Here is a 17,279-nt window from a genome sequence, read left to right as displayed (position 1 = left end):
ATTATTAAAATATAAGCTTCACTAAATATTTGCATACATTTGTTACTTAAAAAAATAATTAAACAAACTAAAAAAATGTTTAATTTTAATTATTAAATATGTTTTAAAATATATTAACCAAAACTGCATACTTACTTATAGAACTTCAGCACTTAACAAATGACGTCAGATTAAGATTTATTTGTCTCTTGTTCTTTAAAAAGTAGTAACGACAATACTAATGCGTAATTATTTCCTATTATAAACATTGATTATAAATTTATAAATCAGTTTTTATGATAATTTATTGCTTTGTTAATTTAAAAATTTAGGTTGGCAATATTTCAGGGCTACCAACGTGACCTAAAGTGTCAAGAATTTTGACAAAAGTGCAGGCGCAGAAGTTGGCCGGTAGTTGTTACAACAGAAGAAAATCTTAAAAGTCACGTCTTATTTCTTTATTCACCAGTAGATTAAGCACCAAATCAATAAATTAAGCCATAAGGACCGTTTTGGAGTCGGTGCACGTGTTATTTAGTTATTACTCTTTGAAGTGACAACTACTACAACACACATCCTGTCATGGCGGCACCATCATCAACCGGTGTGGGTATGTCATCTTCGATTTTTAATTCAAGAAAAAGCAATTTAAATAATGTTTATAGGTTATTTCGTCTCTGTTTTTAGTAAAAATCGAAGTTATAGTTACATGCGTTTAAAAAGTTAGCTGAGTGCGTTTGTTGTTTTTTGCAGTGGTACCCCGAAACTTCAGGTTGTTGGAGGAGTTGGAAGCGGGACAGAAAGGCGTCGGAGATGGTACTATCAGTTGGGGACTTGAAAATGACGATGATATGACGCTCACGCATTGGATGGGAATGATAATTGGACCTCCACGGACACCTTATGAAAATAGAATGTATTCAGTTAAAATCGAGTGCGGCCAAAGGTATCCGGACGACCCGCCTATTGCTAAATTTATTTCTAGGATTAATATGAACTGCATCAATTCATCTACTGGTGTGGTGAGTAAATTTTTTTTTCTCTGTTGTATTTTTAAATATCACTTTATTTCTAAACTATCATACATACAATGTTTTTTTTTATAATACCAAAGTATTGTCATTACATATTCCTTATTACATAAATCAGAAACAGATCTATAAATATTTTAACCAAACAAAATTATTATTACAATGCTTTTTGGAATTCTTTTTTCTTATATATGTTTTCCCCTTCATATTTCCATATAAATATTCTTGCTTTCATTTATTTTATAATATGATTTGCTCACCATTTGAAATAATTGTTACAAAAGTAAATCAGAAGACTAAAATTATTATGAGGTTATGTGAATTCTTAAAAACACTTCATTGTTTTATGAATCTTGTAGAATATAATATCAAGCAGCTGTGCCACAACAACTAAGGGCCAGTCATATGGTTAAAATGCTTTCCCACTATAGTTTTTATGTGCATTACTTTAACCCTTTCAGGACCAAGCTGGATTTGGTAGCCATACCTTGGGGACTGACAGTGACGCATGTTCGTACGGGTTCTGGTCCTGTAGTGCTCACAATGAGCTATAGAGCCAAGCATGATGATGTAGATAAGCCTTGTGTTGGCTCATTTCACATATAATGTCGTATTTCCAATAAACTGGTCCAAGACTTCTAAGAGATTTACTTGCTAATAAATTGATCTTACATTCTGAATTTGCGCCGCACACTTGGCTGAATTCCGATTCTAGCTGGACAAAATTATTTTATGGGCTTAACAAGGGCTAGAATAGCTCAAAAAAATAATAAAAAAATATAATATGAAGGAAAAAGTAGGTGTTTTAGTTCTCAGAACAGAATTTTGAGGTTTTTCACATATTTTTAGGAAAAAGTTAGTAAGATCCAAGAGGTTAAAAAGGCCCACCATAAATTGATTTACAAAACAAACATATAAAAATAATTTCATGTGAAAAAAATATATATTTATTGCAACTTTTAATCAATTCTACTCATACACCTGAGTAAAAAAATTAACAAAAACAATGCATTTTTGAAAAAATAAAACATAAAGAGTAATATTGCATTGGGCCTTATTACCTATCGTAGTCAGGTAATACTTAAGGCCCATATTATGCGTACGCTGAAATTAAGGTCCGGGACTCTAATCAGTACAGTCCAGACATTGGACGTCGTCCAAGTAATCTTTAGTTAGTGCATCCAGGACTAACACCCTGTGCACTGTCTCATGTCTGCTACCCTCTCTTCATCACAAATAACGCAAAGCCATCTTTCTTGATTTGGACTCGAAAAGCTGCAACTGGGCAGAGGCTCTGTTAATACCGAGAGGTTACAACTAGACAGAGGCTCAGGCTGTGAAATGTCCCTCTTATTGGATTTTACAGGTGTATGTTTGGGGATGGATGTTTCACCTTTGTGACCAGAAAAATGGCTTTAGTCATCTCTTGGGCTTTATAGTTTATAGTCTTAATGTCAGGAATGACAAGAATTTTGGAGAAAGTGTTTTCTTTGACGGGAGTGACTTGCTTATTCCAACGTTTTTTTAATAAAGCTAGGGGAATTAAGTCGTCTCGGATCTCAGTTATCACATGCAGTTTCCGGTTCATCCGTTTCTTGTTCTTTTCTGGTGGGACAACGGGGTGCATAAGCATGTTCAGGAATGACAGTTTTATCAAAAGGATAAATACCTGTTGCTCTAAATCCATTCGTAATATTATTAATGATCATACTTTTGGCCCTCATGTGTCGTGTTTGGAGGTAAACGTAATAAATGAATTCCAAGTCTCTCAGCTGTGTCGACTATTGCTAAATCAAGATGTGATGCAGCGCCATCGAATATCACTGGTGGTTGGATAAAGCTCGAAAAATGCTTTAACTATTCAATAAATAAAGAGGTGGTCATGCTACTTTTTGGAGACATAGCGACCTTAGAATCTGGCGGTAATTCATCAGTTGGCTTCATTCTTTTACCCTTAAATAAGATCATTGGATGAATGCAATTGCCTAATGCGTTAGGGCAAGCCACTATCGTACAATTCTCTGCATGCTCGAAGGCATGCACAGACTCTTTTGTTGACCTTCTTAGCAAGCACTGTTTGTTGATGTAGCGTCAGTCTGCAGCCTTTTCACTTTTCACCAATCACGTCCGGCAATTTCCCTTGTTCTATTGAAACATATACAGGGTGTCTCAGCGAGACCGGTCATTAGACGTTTCTGGGGTTCTGGCCAAAATAAAAATTTGAGAATTCAGACTTAAATATTGTCAATTGCGTTCTCTTCAACTAAAATATTTTCAGATTTCCAGCACTTCCGGTTATACCTTTCTTCCAGCACTCTCCGGTCTGTTTTCGTGGTTTATAAATAACATTCCTTTTGGCAATTTGATTCGGCCGTTCTCGACTTATTCGAATTTTTCTAGAAAAATCTGCTCCAGCAGACATTTATTCAAAAAATCAGAGAACACTCGATTTTTGGGATATCAATTTAGGATTCAGAATATGCTTAAGCAACATGATGGAGTATCTTTTGGTGTCGAGAACGGCTGTCTAGATCGTTTGGTCACTTTACTATGGCACGCAGTTTTCAAAATTTGGAAGTACCATAACTTAATTTTTTTAAATGGCACTTCCCATATTTTATTACTTAGGCGTCTTCGGTGTCTCATTCTACATCTTTTATATCCCATATGTCCCATACTCGTTTGGGAGATAATTAGGGTTTTTTGAAAAAGGCACACATATCATATGGATATTTAGCCTAGTGTGCCATGGAAAACAAGCCTTCTCAATGAGTTCTTGTCACAGACTCACTTGTTTACGTCACTTGATGCATGTGAGCTAATAATTATCTGTTAGACTCTTAATATTAGTATTAAAAAGGGTTAAAATCGATAACAATAACGAAAATAATATTTACACAAATCAAGAAATTCTTAATTTTTTTTTTACATGAAAAGCGCGACAAAGTTCGTAGTATGATTCCCAGATCTTCTTTGGCAGCTCGAATTGAGGCGTTGGGACTGGGCTCGAAATAAGCCAAGCCAAACCTCTTCCGCTACATTATCTACTACATTTTTTGGTCAGTTTAACACGTGATTAATTCGTCCAACATGCAAAAAATTTCCTTCTATTCTTCTAAATTTACGTTTTGCCATCGTAGGTAAATGTGGATAGTTTTCATTAAACATTCTGCAAATTCTACTAAGAACTTTGTTTCACCTTCGTTCAATTCCCATTTTGGTAGACAACCTCATATTCTTAAAAGAATTAAGATATCGGGTTTTGGTTTATGGGGTTTTTCATTACCTTTAAAATAAGGTAAAACTCGACAGGAGTTGCTATTTAAAAATGTAGGGGTGATGATCCCCTAAAAAAACTCCACATTGCATGGAAGTGCTAAACTATTTAAACTAGAACTACCGACCGGTCAAATTGACGTTCGCTTAATTGCACCATATTTGTTTAAACTGTCAATTTTTTGACATTTAAAGCTGTCAACTTTATTTCAGCGCCTACTTTGATTGTATTTGCTGATTTAATATTTTTAAAGAACGCATTTTTTTCTCGATTTTTTTCTAATACAACCATATGATTTGATATGTTCATCGCGTAGAGGAATTTATCCTCTATTAAAATGTGTAAAAAAAAACATGGGATGCATCATTTAAAATAACAATGTTGGTTGCCATAGCAACGAAACAAAGAACAAAGTAAACAAGCAAGTATCGCCAAAAAATGCGCCACAATTAATAAAGATTTTTTATTTGAAACATTTTTCTTTAAAACCACAAAAGGCGAAGTTATTCGCTATATTCCAGACATTTGACACACCCTGTATAATTAACAACAATTAAACATTCAGATTAGAATTACATTCAGATCTGGACTGTTGGAAGGCCAAGACAGAACATTAATATTTTGATCGCCAAACCACTTCTTTCTAGTTTTGGCCGTATGACAAGCCGCTCCATCTTGCTGAAATATGTAATTTTCGCCAACATTTAACTTCACGATGCGGCGTTCACGGTGCCATCAATAAAATATTCAAAGCATCTAAAATCAAATGCGGATTACAATCGGATGTGGATTACATTGACAAACCAACTTTTTTTACCACCATTGTATTTTTAAAATCGAAGTGCGGATTAGATTCGAGAAAATACGGTACATTCCACACTGTGCTTTTAGGAATATTAAGTTCGTCTGCTATTTCACGTATTGTTTTATTGCGGCAATAATTTTTAATCACTAATTCACGGATTTTTAACACTGTAGAGATACCACGTACCATTTTATTTGATAAATACAGATTTACTCAACAGCAACAATGTTACAAGCGTTGGAACAAACCGGCAATTTGACATTTCATTTTACGTTGTTTCCACAGTTTACTTATCTTAATTTGTTCCATTTTTATGGAAGTTACTTTACACTATCTCAATATTAAGCTGTCAGGTAAAATGTGTATTTTTCTAGTTTAATTAGAAGGATATGTATTTTATTTTTTGTGTTGTTCATTAGACAAAATTGTTGTTAATTATCTAATAAACTGATATTAATCTGAAAAAATTATTAAAACAAAATAAACTGTTTAATTGTTGTTAATTATATACACATTTTATTTTGTCCCAATATATGGTTGTTAGAGCACGTATATACATTTTAGAATATATGTGAAAATATAAAAAAGGGAATTTTTGTCCATTCTGCTATATTTTATATCAATCTTTGTTATACAGGTGTGTCACGTAACTGGTAGTTACGTAAAGTACTTTTGAAATTTTGGTAGGAGGCATTAATCGTCCGAAACTTTCGATCAAAAATACTTTCAAAATGGCCGCTACCTCCGGTTTATCGGAAGTGGACCACAACTTCGAATGGAATGCTGTTTTAACAATGCTTTATGCTTTCTATGTTAACTTTGATAATAGTTATTCGTACCTATTTGCTTTCGAATTATTTTTATTTTAAGTTTTTCTTGGCGAATTGCACTATAACCCCATTTCTCGGCCAACGTTCACTCAAAAAAGCTGTAAATTGGTACGATTACACTTCAGATGCTATTAAATAGATTGTCATTTGTTATATCAGAGTGTGTTATACAAATGGTCAAAAATGGAATGATCGTTTTTCCACATTCAATGGCAAGAAATTCGAAAATTTTAAATAGACCGCCCCTTATTTTTCTAGCCTACCAGAGAGAGATTTTAATTCTCTACAAATCGTCTATAAACATACCTAGGCCTATTTATTGTAGTTTCCTTCATATTGAAAAATTTATCAAAACATGCACGGAATGCCGAAAACTGTTTGATTTTTTTTATTAGAAAGCCATGGAATTTTGACAGCTTTTCGTTTATATTATTTGTATTATTGTTGTCATTACCAGTCATTACTTACATTTGACGACGGATGAAAGTCATTAAATATTATGGCAAATTATTCCAACCCCGATGTTTCAAAGTTATGCAGACTGATCTATTACTAATGGGACACAGAGCAACTATGAATTCCTTACGTTAAATTATTACGATTTAGCCCAATTTATCTTGGTTCAATTGTTAATAATAACGAAGATACAGATAGTTAAAGTTAATAATTATTATTGTGTTTATTTAATGATTTCGCTTTCTCTTACATTATGGACATGACATTTGGTACATTATTATTTAATAAATATTTGCTGCACGTCTTCCTTCCATTAAAGTTTTCTTGAGCGTATATGCACGTATTTCCTTATGCACGTGTTACAAAAAATTGTACCGGAGCATTATTTCAAAGCAACAATAACAACAAATGTTTGATTACAATAATATTGAGCGTAAAATGAAACTGATTGTATAGTGTTTGACTAAACAAAGGCATTTTCACCGCCAACTAATGTTTACTGAACATAGTTAAATTTTGCAATGTGCGCTTAAACAGTGATTGTCTTGAAAACGGAAACCTTTGGAGAAGATTGGGGTAGGTATACCACATTTATGTAAAAATGACTGAGAAACTGTTTAAAGTTGTGTGAGTTATACAAATTTTAACGATGAAAAAGATATGACTACTTTAAGGGACTTTTTTTAAGGGAGGTAGGCAGCGCCATCTGAAAGATAAATCAAAACTAATACCAAATTATTATTTATCGTCTTAAAAAATGATAATGTACCAATTTTCATGTTCGTAACTTAAGCAAAAGCGAAATTGTTAAAGAAAAATTAAAATAAAGTATTAACTTTAACCATCTGTAGCTAATAGGACTATTGTTCTGTGTCCTATTAGTAACAGACCACCCTGAATACATGGCAAACGTAATAAACTTTTGGACAGGACGTGTCGAACATTTAATGAGAGATATCTAAAACAACACGACCATCACAAAGAAAAAATCTCGAAAAATTGAAAAAGAATTTCTTAGTTGTGGACACTTTGAGACCAAAAGAAAAACGTACATTTCCGATCACCAGCCACGAAGACAACAAAATAAATATTGTATCATATTTTATTGCATTTCGAATTGAAATTTAATAAAAAAAGTTATATTTAAAATTTATATTTTTTTATCCAAATCTAATTTTTGTTTTCGTTGTTTTATTTATTTGTTCTTCTGTTTGTTATTTTTGGTAAATAAAAGCTATTAAACTAAAGGATTATAAATCGTAGTTAATTGTAAAAACAAATTAAACGAAAAACTCAAAGGTCTTCTAATAAAAACAAGCGGTTCTAGCATTTCGTGCGTGTTTTGATAAATTTCCCAGTATGAGGGAAACTACAACAAACAGGTATAGGAATCTTTATAGATGATTTGTAGAGAATTAAATTGCTTCTTGGTATACTAATAAAATATGGGGCGTTCCATTCAAAATTTTCGACTTTTTGGCCATTGAATGTGGAAAAACTACGAATGAAAATGTTGTTTTAAAAAGCATGTTGAAATTTGCAAAAAAAAACTTTTAATCAAAATAACTCGAAAACAAAAAACGCTAGCTACTAATAATTTTTATCAAAGGTAACATGTTTTTTCGTATACAGGCTGTATCTCAATGACGTTCCCAAACTTCAGGATTCTTTAGCAAATTTTAAGGCTACGCCCCTTTAATAATGGCAGTAAATGGCTTTAAAAATAACCACCCCCGTTACATTTTTGCCTAGATGTTTTTTATGATAAATTCATTGGAAAAATTTGATTTCGATAGATGAAAATATTCTACAACTTCTTTGCCCCTCTGATGTTCTTCGAAAATTTAATAATTTCTGAGAAAAAAAATTAAGCAAGTTGTTAAGTTGTAGGGTTGTTAATCGAAAGTTGGAATAAATTTTTAATGAAAAATTCTTAGTAGGCTTTAGAATCTTTGTCAGGAATATTTTTGACGTTTAAATGTCAGTGTGGATATATATACCGGGTGTCCCTCAAAAGTGGCTCACCCCCATATTTTTCTTTATTATTGGTGATATAAGAAAACCATTTGGAATGCATAGTTAGGTCGCTAAAACGGATTATTACGACATGAAATCATGCTTTTTGTACTTCCGGTTACACCGGATGTGAGTAGTAATTTCGCTATTTTTTTAAATCTACAATTTTTTTTTCTTCAGTTGGGTTGATAGTATAATTTCACATAACTTTTACTTGAAAAAATTTTCACCATCGCTTATAATTTTTTTTTAATACCTTCGGAAAATGCATTACAACTTTTGACGCATAGTAGCTAGGTTAATAGTACAAACTACGTTATGTCTCTCTTGATTTGCTATTCCTCGAGCAGTGATCACTGCTATGCTTTAATTAGTGGTTCTTTTTTAATAATGGTGTAAATTAACAGTTGCATTAAATTAGTTTTAAAAGAAAAACGCTATATCCAACAATTATATTTAATTCAATTGTAAGTTCAAAAAAACTAATTTTCTAAATTTTCAAAATGCTCCCGCCTCGATTTTGACATAATTGTATCTTGCGAATTGTCGATCTACCGACTCGACGTTATTCCTGCGGAGATATTTAGGTAATACAATTTCTAACTCGATTTATTTTCTAATACCTCACGAGACCATACTGGTGTATTATACAGCTCATTTTTGATTTTACCCCATAAAAAGAATCTAAAGGTGTGAGGTCAGGTGATCTGAGAGGTTTTAACCAAAATAAAGTAAACAATCCAAATTATAATGTACAATGGACATTGTAAGTTACTATCAGCTACAGAACATTTAGTGTAAAAGAACAAAAAATAAAGAAGAAAATAAAACATCAAAAATAATTGAATTAAACTTAATTGTTTGATCGCGTTATTCTTTTAAAACTAATTTAATACAACTGTTAATTTACACCATTATTAAAAAAGAACCACTGACTAATGCATAGCAGTGATCACTGCTCGAGAAATAGCAAATCAAGAGGGATATAACGTAGTTTATATTATTAACCTAGCTACTATGCGTCAAAAGTTGTAATACATTTTCCGGGTACTGAAGGTGCTGAAATGTTATAAAATAACGAAAATAATTTTTTTTCAAAAATTTTAAGCTATCGTGAAAATTTTTTCAAGTAAAAGTTATGTGAAATTATACTATCAACCCAACTGAAGAAAAAAAAATTATAGATTTAAAAAAATAGCGAAAATAGTACTCACATCCGGTATAACCGGAAGTACAAAAAGAATGATTTCATGTCGTAATAATCCGTTTTAGCGACCTAACTATGCATTCCAAATGGTTTTCTTATATCATCAGTAATAAAGAAAAATATGGGGGTGAGCCACTTTTGAGGGACATCCGGTATATGTGTCCACAAGATAAATTAATATTTTAATAAATAATAATATGAACTACATTCACAGGACTGATAGAATCGATTGATTATTATTTGAATGATAATAATATTAATAATTTTATATAGTAACGTTCTTTTGTTTTGTACAGGGTGGGCAAATTTGGGTGTTATTATAGGCTATCTCAGAAACTATAAGAGATACGAAAAAAGTAGGTGCCATGTCCCGGTCTCTTTTTTCGAGACTAATTCAATCCCGCAAACATCAAACCTCTATCTTCTTTTGTTTTTAAGTTATAGCCAAAAAGTCAAATTTTCGTGATTTCAAAAAATGCTCATATTTCGTTTATTTTTCAAATTATAGGAATGGGGTTGATACGTTCTTAAGACACTTTTTTAAGTGGAATATACTGCCGTTGAAAAGTTTTAAATATACTTGATGATTTTTGAGATATAACACAAAGTTGTGTTTTTTTAAATACAAACTATACTCGATTATGATGTTAAAGAAAAGAGCATATTTTTAGCTTTCCAATGATGTATCGCACGCATAATGTTTCTGCGGAAAATAAGCGTTAATTTTCAATTCGAAAATAGTAAGCGCTAATGTTCAAAATTTTGATTATAGTAGGCGGGTCCGGACAGTAAATACTACCTAGTGGCTATAATATATGGTTTTGCACGAATATGACAGAATAAAGTTGGTTTTGTACCATTATTCAGGATAAGTTGGTTTTGTACCAACGAATAAAAACTTTGAATAGTTAATTTAAATTTCTCAGCATCTTATCCCTGACTTTGTTCACCAATAAAAAATGATTAGCATTTAGTTTGTTTATTAAAAATACAAGAAATGTATTAATTAATGAATAATTAAATATGGACAACTTCAGGAACTAAAGAGTCATAAACTGTCATCTTCTTCTACTCAACTTACTGGTTGTAAGATTAGAACAGTTCGGTATCAATGAATGAAATCTTCGGTAGTATATTCCCAGTTTTCCCCAAACATAAGATGTAGAAGTTTTTTGATATCAGCAATCTTTTCTTTTGAAATTGGGTGAGATAGAGGAAAATTAGGAATCATAAACTGGGAGCGGACTTTCCATTGAAACACCGTTTGAATGGGGATATGAAGACTTATGTATCATCTTCAAAGCAGACTCCAATATATTCTATATTTAATTTTATCGTTTTCTTTAAAGATAATGCGGAACTTCTTAAACGGGAAACTCGTTTCGCAAAATTTATGAATGAAATGACAAGTAAACTCACGTTGCTATAGTAACTAAGTAGTATTTAGCGTTTTCCTCGCCTACTATAATTAAAAATTTGAATTTTAATCTTTAATATTTTAAAAATTGAAAAATAACGCTTATTTTCCGCAGAAACATCATGCGTGCGATACATCATTGGAAAGCTAAAAATATGCTCTTTTCAGTAACATCGTAATAAAGTATAGGTTGTATTTAAAAAAATACAACTTTATGTTATATCTCAAAAATTATCAGCTATGTTAAAAAATTTTCAACGGCAGTATATTCTACTCAAAAAAGTGACTTAAGAATGCATTAACCCCATTTCTCTAATTTGAAAAATAAATGAAATACGAGCATTTTTTGAAATCACTAAAATTTGACTTTTTGGCTATAACTTAAAAACAAAAGATGATAGAGATTTGGTCTTTACGGGATTGGATTAGTCTCGGAAAAAGAGACCGGGACATGGCACCTACTTTTTTTGTATCTCTTATAGTTTCTGAGATAGCCTATAATAACACCCAAATTTGCCCACCCTGTACATGTCGTGTGCACAGCATGCTACAGCCACTTCCCCTCCTATAAAGATTAATAAAAAGAGGAATAATATGGTGGTTAAAGAAAAAAAAAATCATATTTAAAAATTGAAAGTAATTTTTTTTTAAATTTTTATATTATGAGAATTGATTGCCTCGCTGTGGTGACATGTTGAATTTTCTTTTAAAAGAAATGCTGGTTTAAGGTTGTTGATGTTAACAGCTACTTCCTTGTTATTTTTGAAAATTACAAAATATTTCGGAAATGTTTTTATCACTTTAAATGGGCCTTCATATCTTGGTGTTAAAGAGGGTTGAATCCCATTAATTTTGACAAAAACAAATTTTGAAATGAATAAATCTTTATGAATAAATGGTTTTTGGTTAGAATGAAAAACTGTGTTTACTGGTTTCAAACAAGAGAATGTTTCTCGTAAACTAGATAGCAATGGATCAGATTCCAAAGGGTGTTGAATATTAACAAAAAATTCTCCTGGAAGCCTAAGTGGTTGACCGTATACAAGTTCGGCAGATGAACAACCTAGGTCTTCCTTAAGAGATGATCTGAGGCCTAGGAGAACCAAGGGAAGATCATTGTTCCACCTCGTAGTGTTACCTCTGGCAGTTATGGCTGTTTTTAAAGAACGGTGAAACCTTTCTAAAATTCTGTTGCTTTGGTGGCCCCCCCATGGGCCACCAAATTGTGGATATATATATATGTGTCCACAAGATAAATTAATATTTTAATAAATAATAATATGAACTACATTCACAGGACTGATAGAATCGATTGATTATTATTTGAATGATAATAATATTAATAATTTTATATAGTAACGTTCTTTTGTTTTGTACATGTCGTGTGCACAGCATGCTATGCTGTGTTTTTCTTACTATTATTTTTGTTTTTCAAATTAGTTTTTGAATAAAATTCTATCGCATATACGCTCGTTCACTCAACGTTTCAAAATTTTAAATAAAACAATAATAATAATAAGAAAAACACTGACATTTAAATGTCAAAAATATTTCTGAAAAAAATTGCAAAGCCTACTAAGATTTTTTCATTAAATTGTTGCTTTAAACTTTTTGAGTTCTGGCTTTTTTCGCAATCTCTTCTGATTTCTTTTTTAATAGTGCACCAGTAACATTTACACCTCGTCCTTAACAGCGGAAAACCATTTGTCCAACGCTTCTTCAACTTCTGGTCTTTTCCAGAAGATCCAAAAGACGCATGGCTTAACTCGAAAGTTTCTAGGTCTAGTGTTAGTTCTAGTGATAGAGCTAGTGTTAGTTTAAGCTTTTATTATCTTTCATATCTTCTACATTGTAAGATTTTTATGTTTTAATTTTTTTTTATTAGTAGTCGTTTTCGATACATCATCACATTGGAAAATAAGGATTAAGAAGCATTATTCAAGGGAATTTAGATATTTTTGACACATTTTGACAATCTCAGATATTTTTGTGCGTTTTTAGCCAAGTTTAAATAATTTTAAATTCCATTTGATCATTTTAGGCAACTTTATAAAATTTTTCAGTTTTGAACAAGTTTAGACAAGTTTAACATTAATTAGTTATAACTAACTATACCGTATTTTCTCGAATCTTATCCGCACCCCGATTTTAAAAATGCATAGTGGTAAAAAAATTTAGTTTGCAAATGTAATCCGCATCTTTCTTTGAGCAATTCGATAACACCAAAACTATGCGATGCTTGTTATTAACCATAAATATATATTTTTTCCGTTGACTGACGCTGATGCACCTAAAGAAACCTTGCTTACGACGAATTTTTATTAGACTAGACTTTAAATTTACCAAGCCAGAAAAAATTGGAAAATGAATATAATTTTACAAATAAATAGTACGAATTCAGTTTATATACTGCCCTCGTAGTAGCTCGAATGTGGTGCGTGTTTAATTATACATATAATAGCGTAATTATAAAAAAAAGTAGCAAAAATCGAAGAGGTTCTTCTATACAGCGAAGTTTAAAGAGATGTTATTAAGTTAGCGTTAAGTAAATCGAAAAGCTGGTACAATTTTTGCTGTTAATGAGAGTAACGTTGCGGCTGTTGCGGAAAGACAAGGCAGCTATTGCAGACTGTGAGGCATCGTGCAAAAAATTTACCGGACCAAAGAAGAGACGATTTCACGAAATTGACGAGGCAGTTTTCTGTTTCTCTCAAGAAAAACGAAAGGAGGGACTACAAAATTTTTAATACTAGCAAAGGTTGGACTGTGGGATATATGCGCCGAATGGTGTTATCGTAGAGGCGCAGAACTACAGTTTCCCAAAAGCTCCTAATGATTTTCAAGAAAATTTCAATTTGTCTCAAACTGTGAATGCCGACGAAATGGCAGTATATCTGGATATGCCACCCAATTACACACTGGAAAGAAGAGGTGTGTAGGAAATTTCTTTATAAACGAGTGGTTGCGAAAAATTGCGCATAACGTTGATGCTAGCAGTAACAAGTGGTAGGGAAAAATTGCTGTCATTATGAATATTGAGAAAAAAACCATTCTGAAATCTGGAAGACTTCCCGAATGACGTCATAGTTAGGGCACAACAAAAAGGATGGGTAATGGAAAAGCTGATGATGGAATGGTTAAGACAAGTATGGAGTCGTAGAACAGGAGGATTATTAAATAAGAATATTACTTAATCATAGACTGATTGCCCTTGGTTTAGATTTCTTGTCATAATAATAATACCTGGTGGAATAACATCCATACTACAACCTGTGTATGTATATTAACAAACTCGAGAATTAACAAAATTGGGAGCAATTAAACGAGCTTCTGAACTTGCTCAGTCAGTGTAGGCGATATGGAAAACGATCCCTGAAAACAATATTATAACATCATTTAAGAAGAGCTTAATTTTGTATAATCCGAATTGATCCGTATTGATCCAAAGATGACGTAATATGGGAAGAAAATGATACATTAAAATGTAAATATCGTTCTAAAACCCTTAATAAACTGTTATTGTTATAATGTGATTTTATTATACTATTTTCCAAATTGCAACTGTACGACTGCAAATCTAATCCGCACCCGATTGTAATCCGCATTTGATTTCAGAGCATATCAAATTTGTAAAAAAGGTGCGGATTACATTCGAGAAAATACGGTATTTAGTTATACATAATTTTAGTAACATTTATTTAGACAAGTTTGGCGAAGTATTGATAATTTTAGCCACATTTTAGATGGTTTTGAACAAGTTTAGACAAATTTAAACAATTTTAGACAAATTTTGCGCTTTGGAACAAGTTTGCATAATTGACTAACATTTTAAACATTTTGAACTATTTTGTAAAATTTTGATGACAATTTTGTATAAGTTTAGCCAAATTTAGATAACTTTGGATAATTTTAAATTGTGCCTTAAATTCAACTTAACATTACTTTATTTATGCTCGGTATTAAAGTAACGACGATTGTATACAAAAGCACTACAGTGTACGTGAGGCAATGAAGCATTTTAAATGATTCGCGAATATTTTTAAGGATTCGCTGCTTTTCGTTAGAGTTGAGAGAGATGCTTCTTGATGATGTAGAACAACACTGCAGCATATTGTGCGAATCGTGTGTTACATTGCAGCGCGCTCTTGATGTCTCAGTGTTAATTCATCATTCGTTTTTCTGTAAATGTTTCATCTAGACGAATGAAAACAGCTGTCTGTTGTTTAGTATTATTGTAAGTGTAGGTTTGTTTACAATGGCTACGACGTGCGAGAGCCAATTCGTTCACCGTGCGAGCATACCTTATATTTATCTACCTTAGAAAGAACTATTTATTATTGTATCGTAAATAGGTATCCATGATTTTGTTGTCAAGTAAATAATGTCAATGGAAGTTATAAATCTGAAAGAGAATTTATTAGAAATGCTAAAACACACAAAAATCTAATTTGGCTTAAGCTCTTTATACAGTGGTAGCGTAAAGTAACGTTTTCGTAATGGTACGAAATTATCTTGATAAAAATTTTAATGGACAACAAGATCACCAGATCTGACACCTTTAGATTTCTTTTTATGGGGTTATTTAAAATCCAAGGTATATGAAATTCCGTTGGGTAGTATTGAGGATTTAAAACAGAAAATTATTGACGTCTGCCAAAATATTGATCACATGTTAAGCCGTGTGAGAGAGGAAACACTACAAAGATGGTACCACTGCCTAGAAGTTCAAAGTAATCATATCGAACAATTTACTTAATATTTGATTCTTAATAAATAAAAAATTCTTTTATTATTCAATAACAACACTAAGCAAATTTTTCAACCGTTACCTATACTAGCAAAATCTTTAATAAGAAAATTTCATTTCTTATATTGACTTTTTTTCTTTATAAATATTTTTTGATAAAATATGATTAATTCATAAATTTAATATACTTCCAAACAACTTTTATTTCATTTCTAATAAAAATAAGTAATTGAACTTGCAATTTTAAATCCGTCTTAGCTCGAGCGTATACCGACCGTTAACCTACCGTCCACCATTTACCTGGCCGATTGCATTTCGACAGGTAGTCGACGAAGATACGTTGGTTTTTCCGGCAAAATTCCGCATTTTGTTTAATTTTTATGCGAAAAACTAATAAACCGATATTTGATTGTGAGGTACCGTTGGATTCGTATTGTTTTCATCTTTCGGAAGATACCATAATATACTGGGTGTTCCATTTAAAAAAACAAAGTTGATCTATTTTCCGGAAAAACTAAAAGTGATGGCAAAATTTTCCATAAGAAAATATTTGTGCTGATAAAATATAGAAACTGACGTTTTTTTGTTCATAGTGATATCTCAATTTGTTCGGAAGTTAAACAGGGGGGGGGGTTACTTTACGCTAGCACTGTATAAAATATTTGCGAACTTCTCTTGTACTAAATACGAAAAGAAAATTTCTTCTCCCCTATCACGTTGTCTGTTTGGGGCGCATGAACAATCTACGTGGCACACTGGAAATTGACTTGAATTGAGGTGTGTCGTGTAGAATTTTCAAGACATAAGAAGAATTTCCTGGACATTTTTCTTAAAAGTTTATTTAAAAAATCATAATTGAGGTGTTTTTTCAATTTTAGAAAGAAATTGTTTCTGATTTATAGTAATTTATTTTGACTATTCTTTTTATGAGCGAAATATTAAAAATGAAATTGTATTGTAGGTGGACAATAGACAAGTACCGGTGTTGCTGAGATGGCAAAGGGATTACACCATCAAGACTGTCCTACAAGAGCTGAGAAGGTTAATGACGCTCAAAGAGAACATGAAACTAACACAGCCGCCTGAGGGCAGCTGTTTCTAGCCCTCGAGCCCCGGAACATCGTCGACCCCCCTGTCCACGGTAACCACGTGCCCGCTGAGCGTTGACGCGTGTGCCGCTCAGGCCTGCCACCTGCTTTGACCGGCGGCGCGGGCCGAGGACCCACCTCTGTGTACAGCTTAAGAGCCTCACGCTGATTATTTTAGCCCTTCCCCCCAAAACAATTTACAATTACAACAAATTAAACAAAAAATACTTATCATTAATATCTACTACTATTATTATTACCATAGATCGCCGTTTTATTTCTTTATTTTCTCTCTTTGTGCATTTATCAAGCTGTACTGCTATGTAATATTTTTTGTTCATATTAATAAAATTTTTACTATAGGATTCACCGTGTATTTTTATTTTTATTGCAAGTTTCTTTTTACTTATTTCAGTTTGTAGCCGG

General features: G+C 32.2%; 1 protein-coding gene across 1 annotated transcript; it reads left to right on the top strand.

Annotated features, from left to right (window-relative positions):
- Positions 1-346: 346 nt before the first annotated feature.
- On the top strand, positions 347-17,218 carry LOC111426784 (Ubiquitin-conjugating enzyme variant 1A). The gene is made up of 3 exons (XM_023061929.2): positions 347-589; positions 733-1,001; positions 16,727-17,218. Exons 1-3 carry the CDS (start codon positions 562-564, stop codon positions 16,865-16,867), a joined length of 438 nt encoding a protein of 145 aa, XP_022917697.1. The 5' UTR covers positions 347-561; the 3' UTR covers positions 16,868-17,218.
- Positions 17,219-17,279: the final 61 nt, after the last annotated feature.

Source organism: Onthophagus taurus, chromosome 1, assembly GCF_036711975.1.
Source record: "Onthophagus taurus isolate NC chromosome 1, IU_Otau_3.0, whole genome shotgun sequence".
Taxonomy (NCBI): domain Eukaryota; kingdom Metazoa; phylum Arthropoda; class Insecta; order Coleoptera; family Scarabaeidae; genus Onthophagus; species Onthophagus taurus.
Note: the sequence above shows the minus strand (reverse complement) of the source record. Positions and strands in the feature narration are given on the sequence as shown.

Bases quoted from the DNA above. Each gene is read 5' to 3' on its own strand.
- LOC111426784 (XM_023061929.2), top strand. From the start codon at position 562: ATGGCGGCACCATCATCAACCGGTGTGG. The intron at 590-732 runs GTATGTCATCTT...TGTTTTTTGCAG, and splicing joins ACCATCATCAACCGGTGTGG to TGGTACCCCGAAACTTCAGG. The intron at 1,002-16,726 runs GTGAGTAAATTT...ATTGTATTGTAG, and splicing joins TCAATTCATCTACTGGTGTG to GTGGACAATAGACAAGTACC.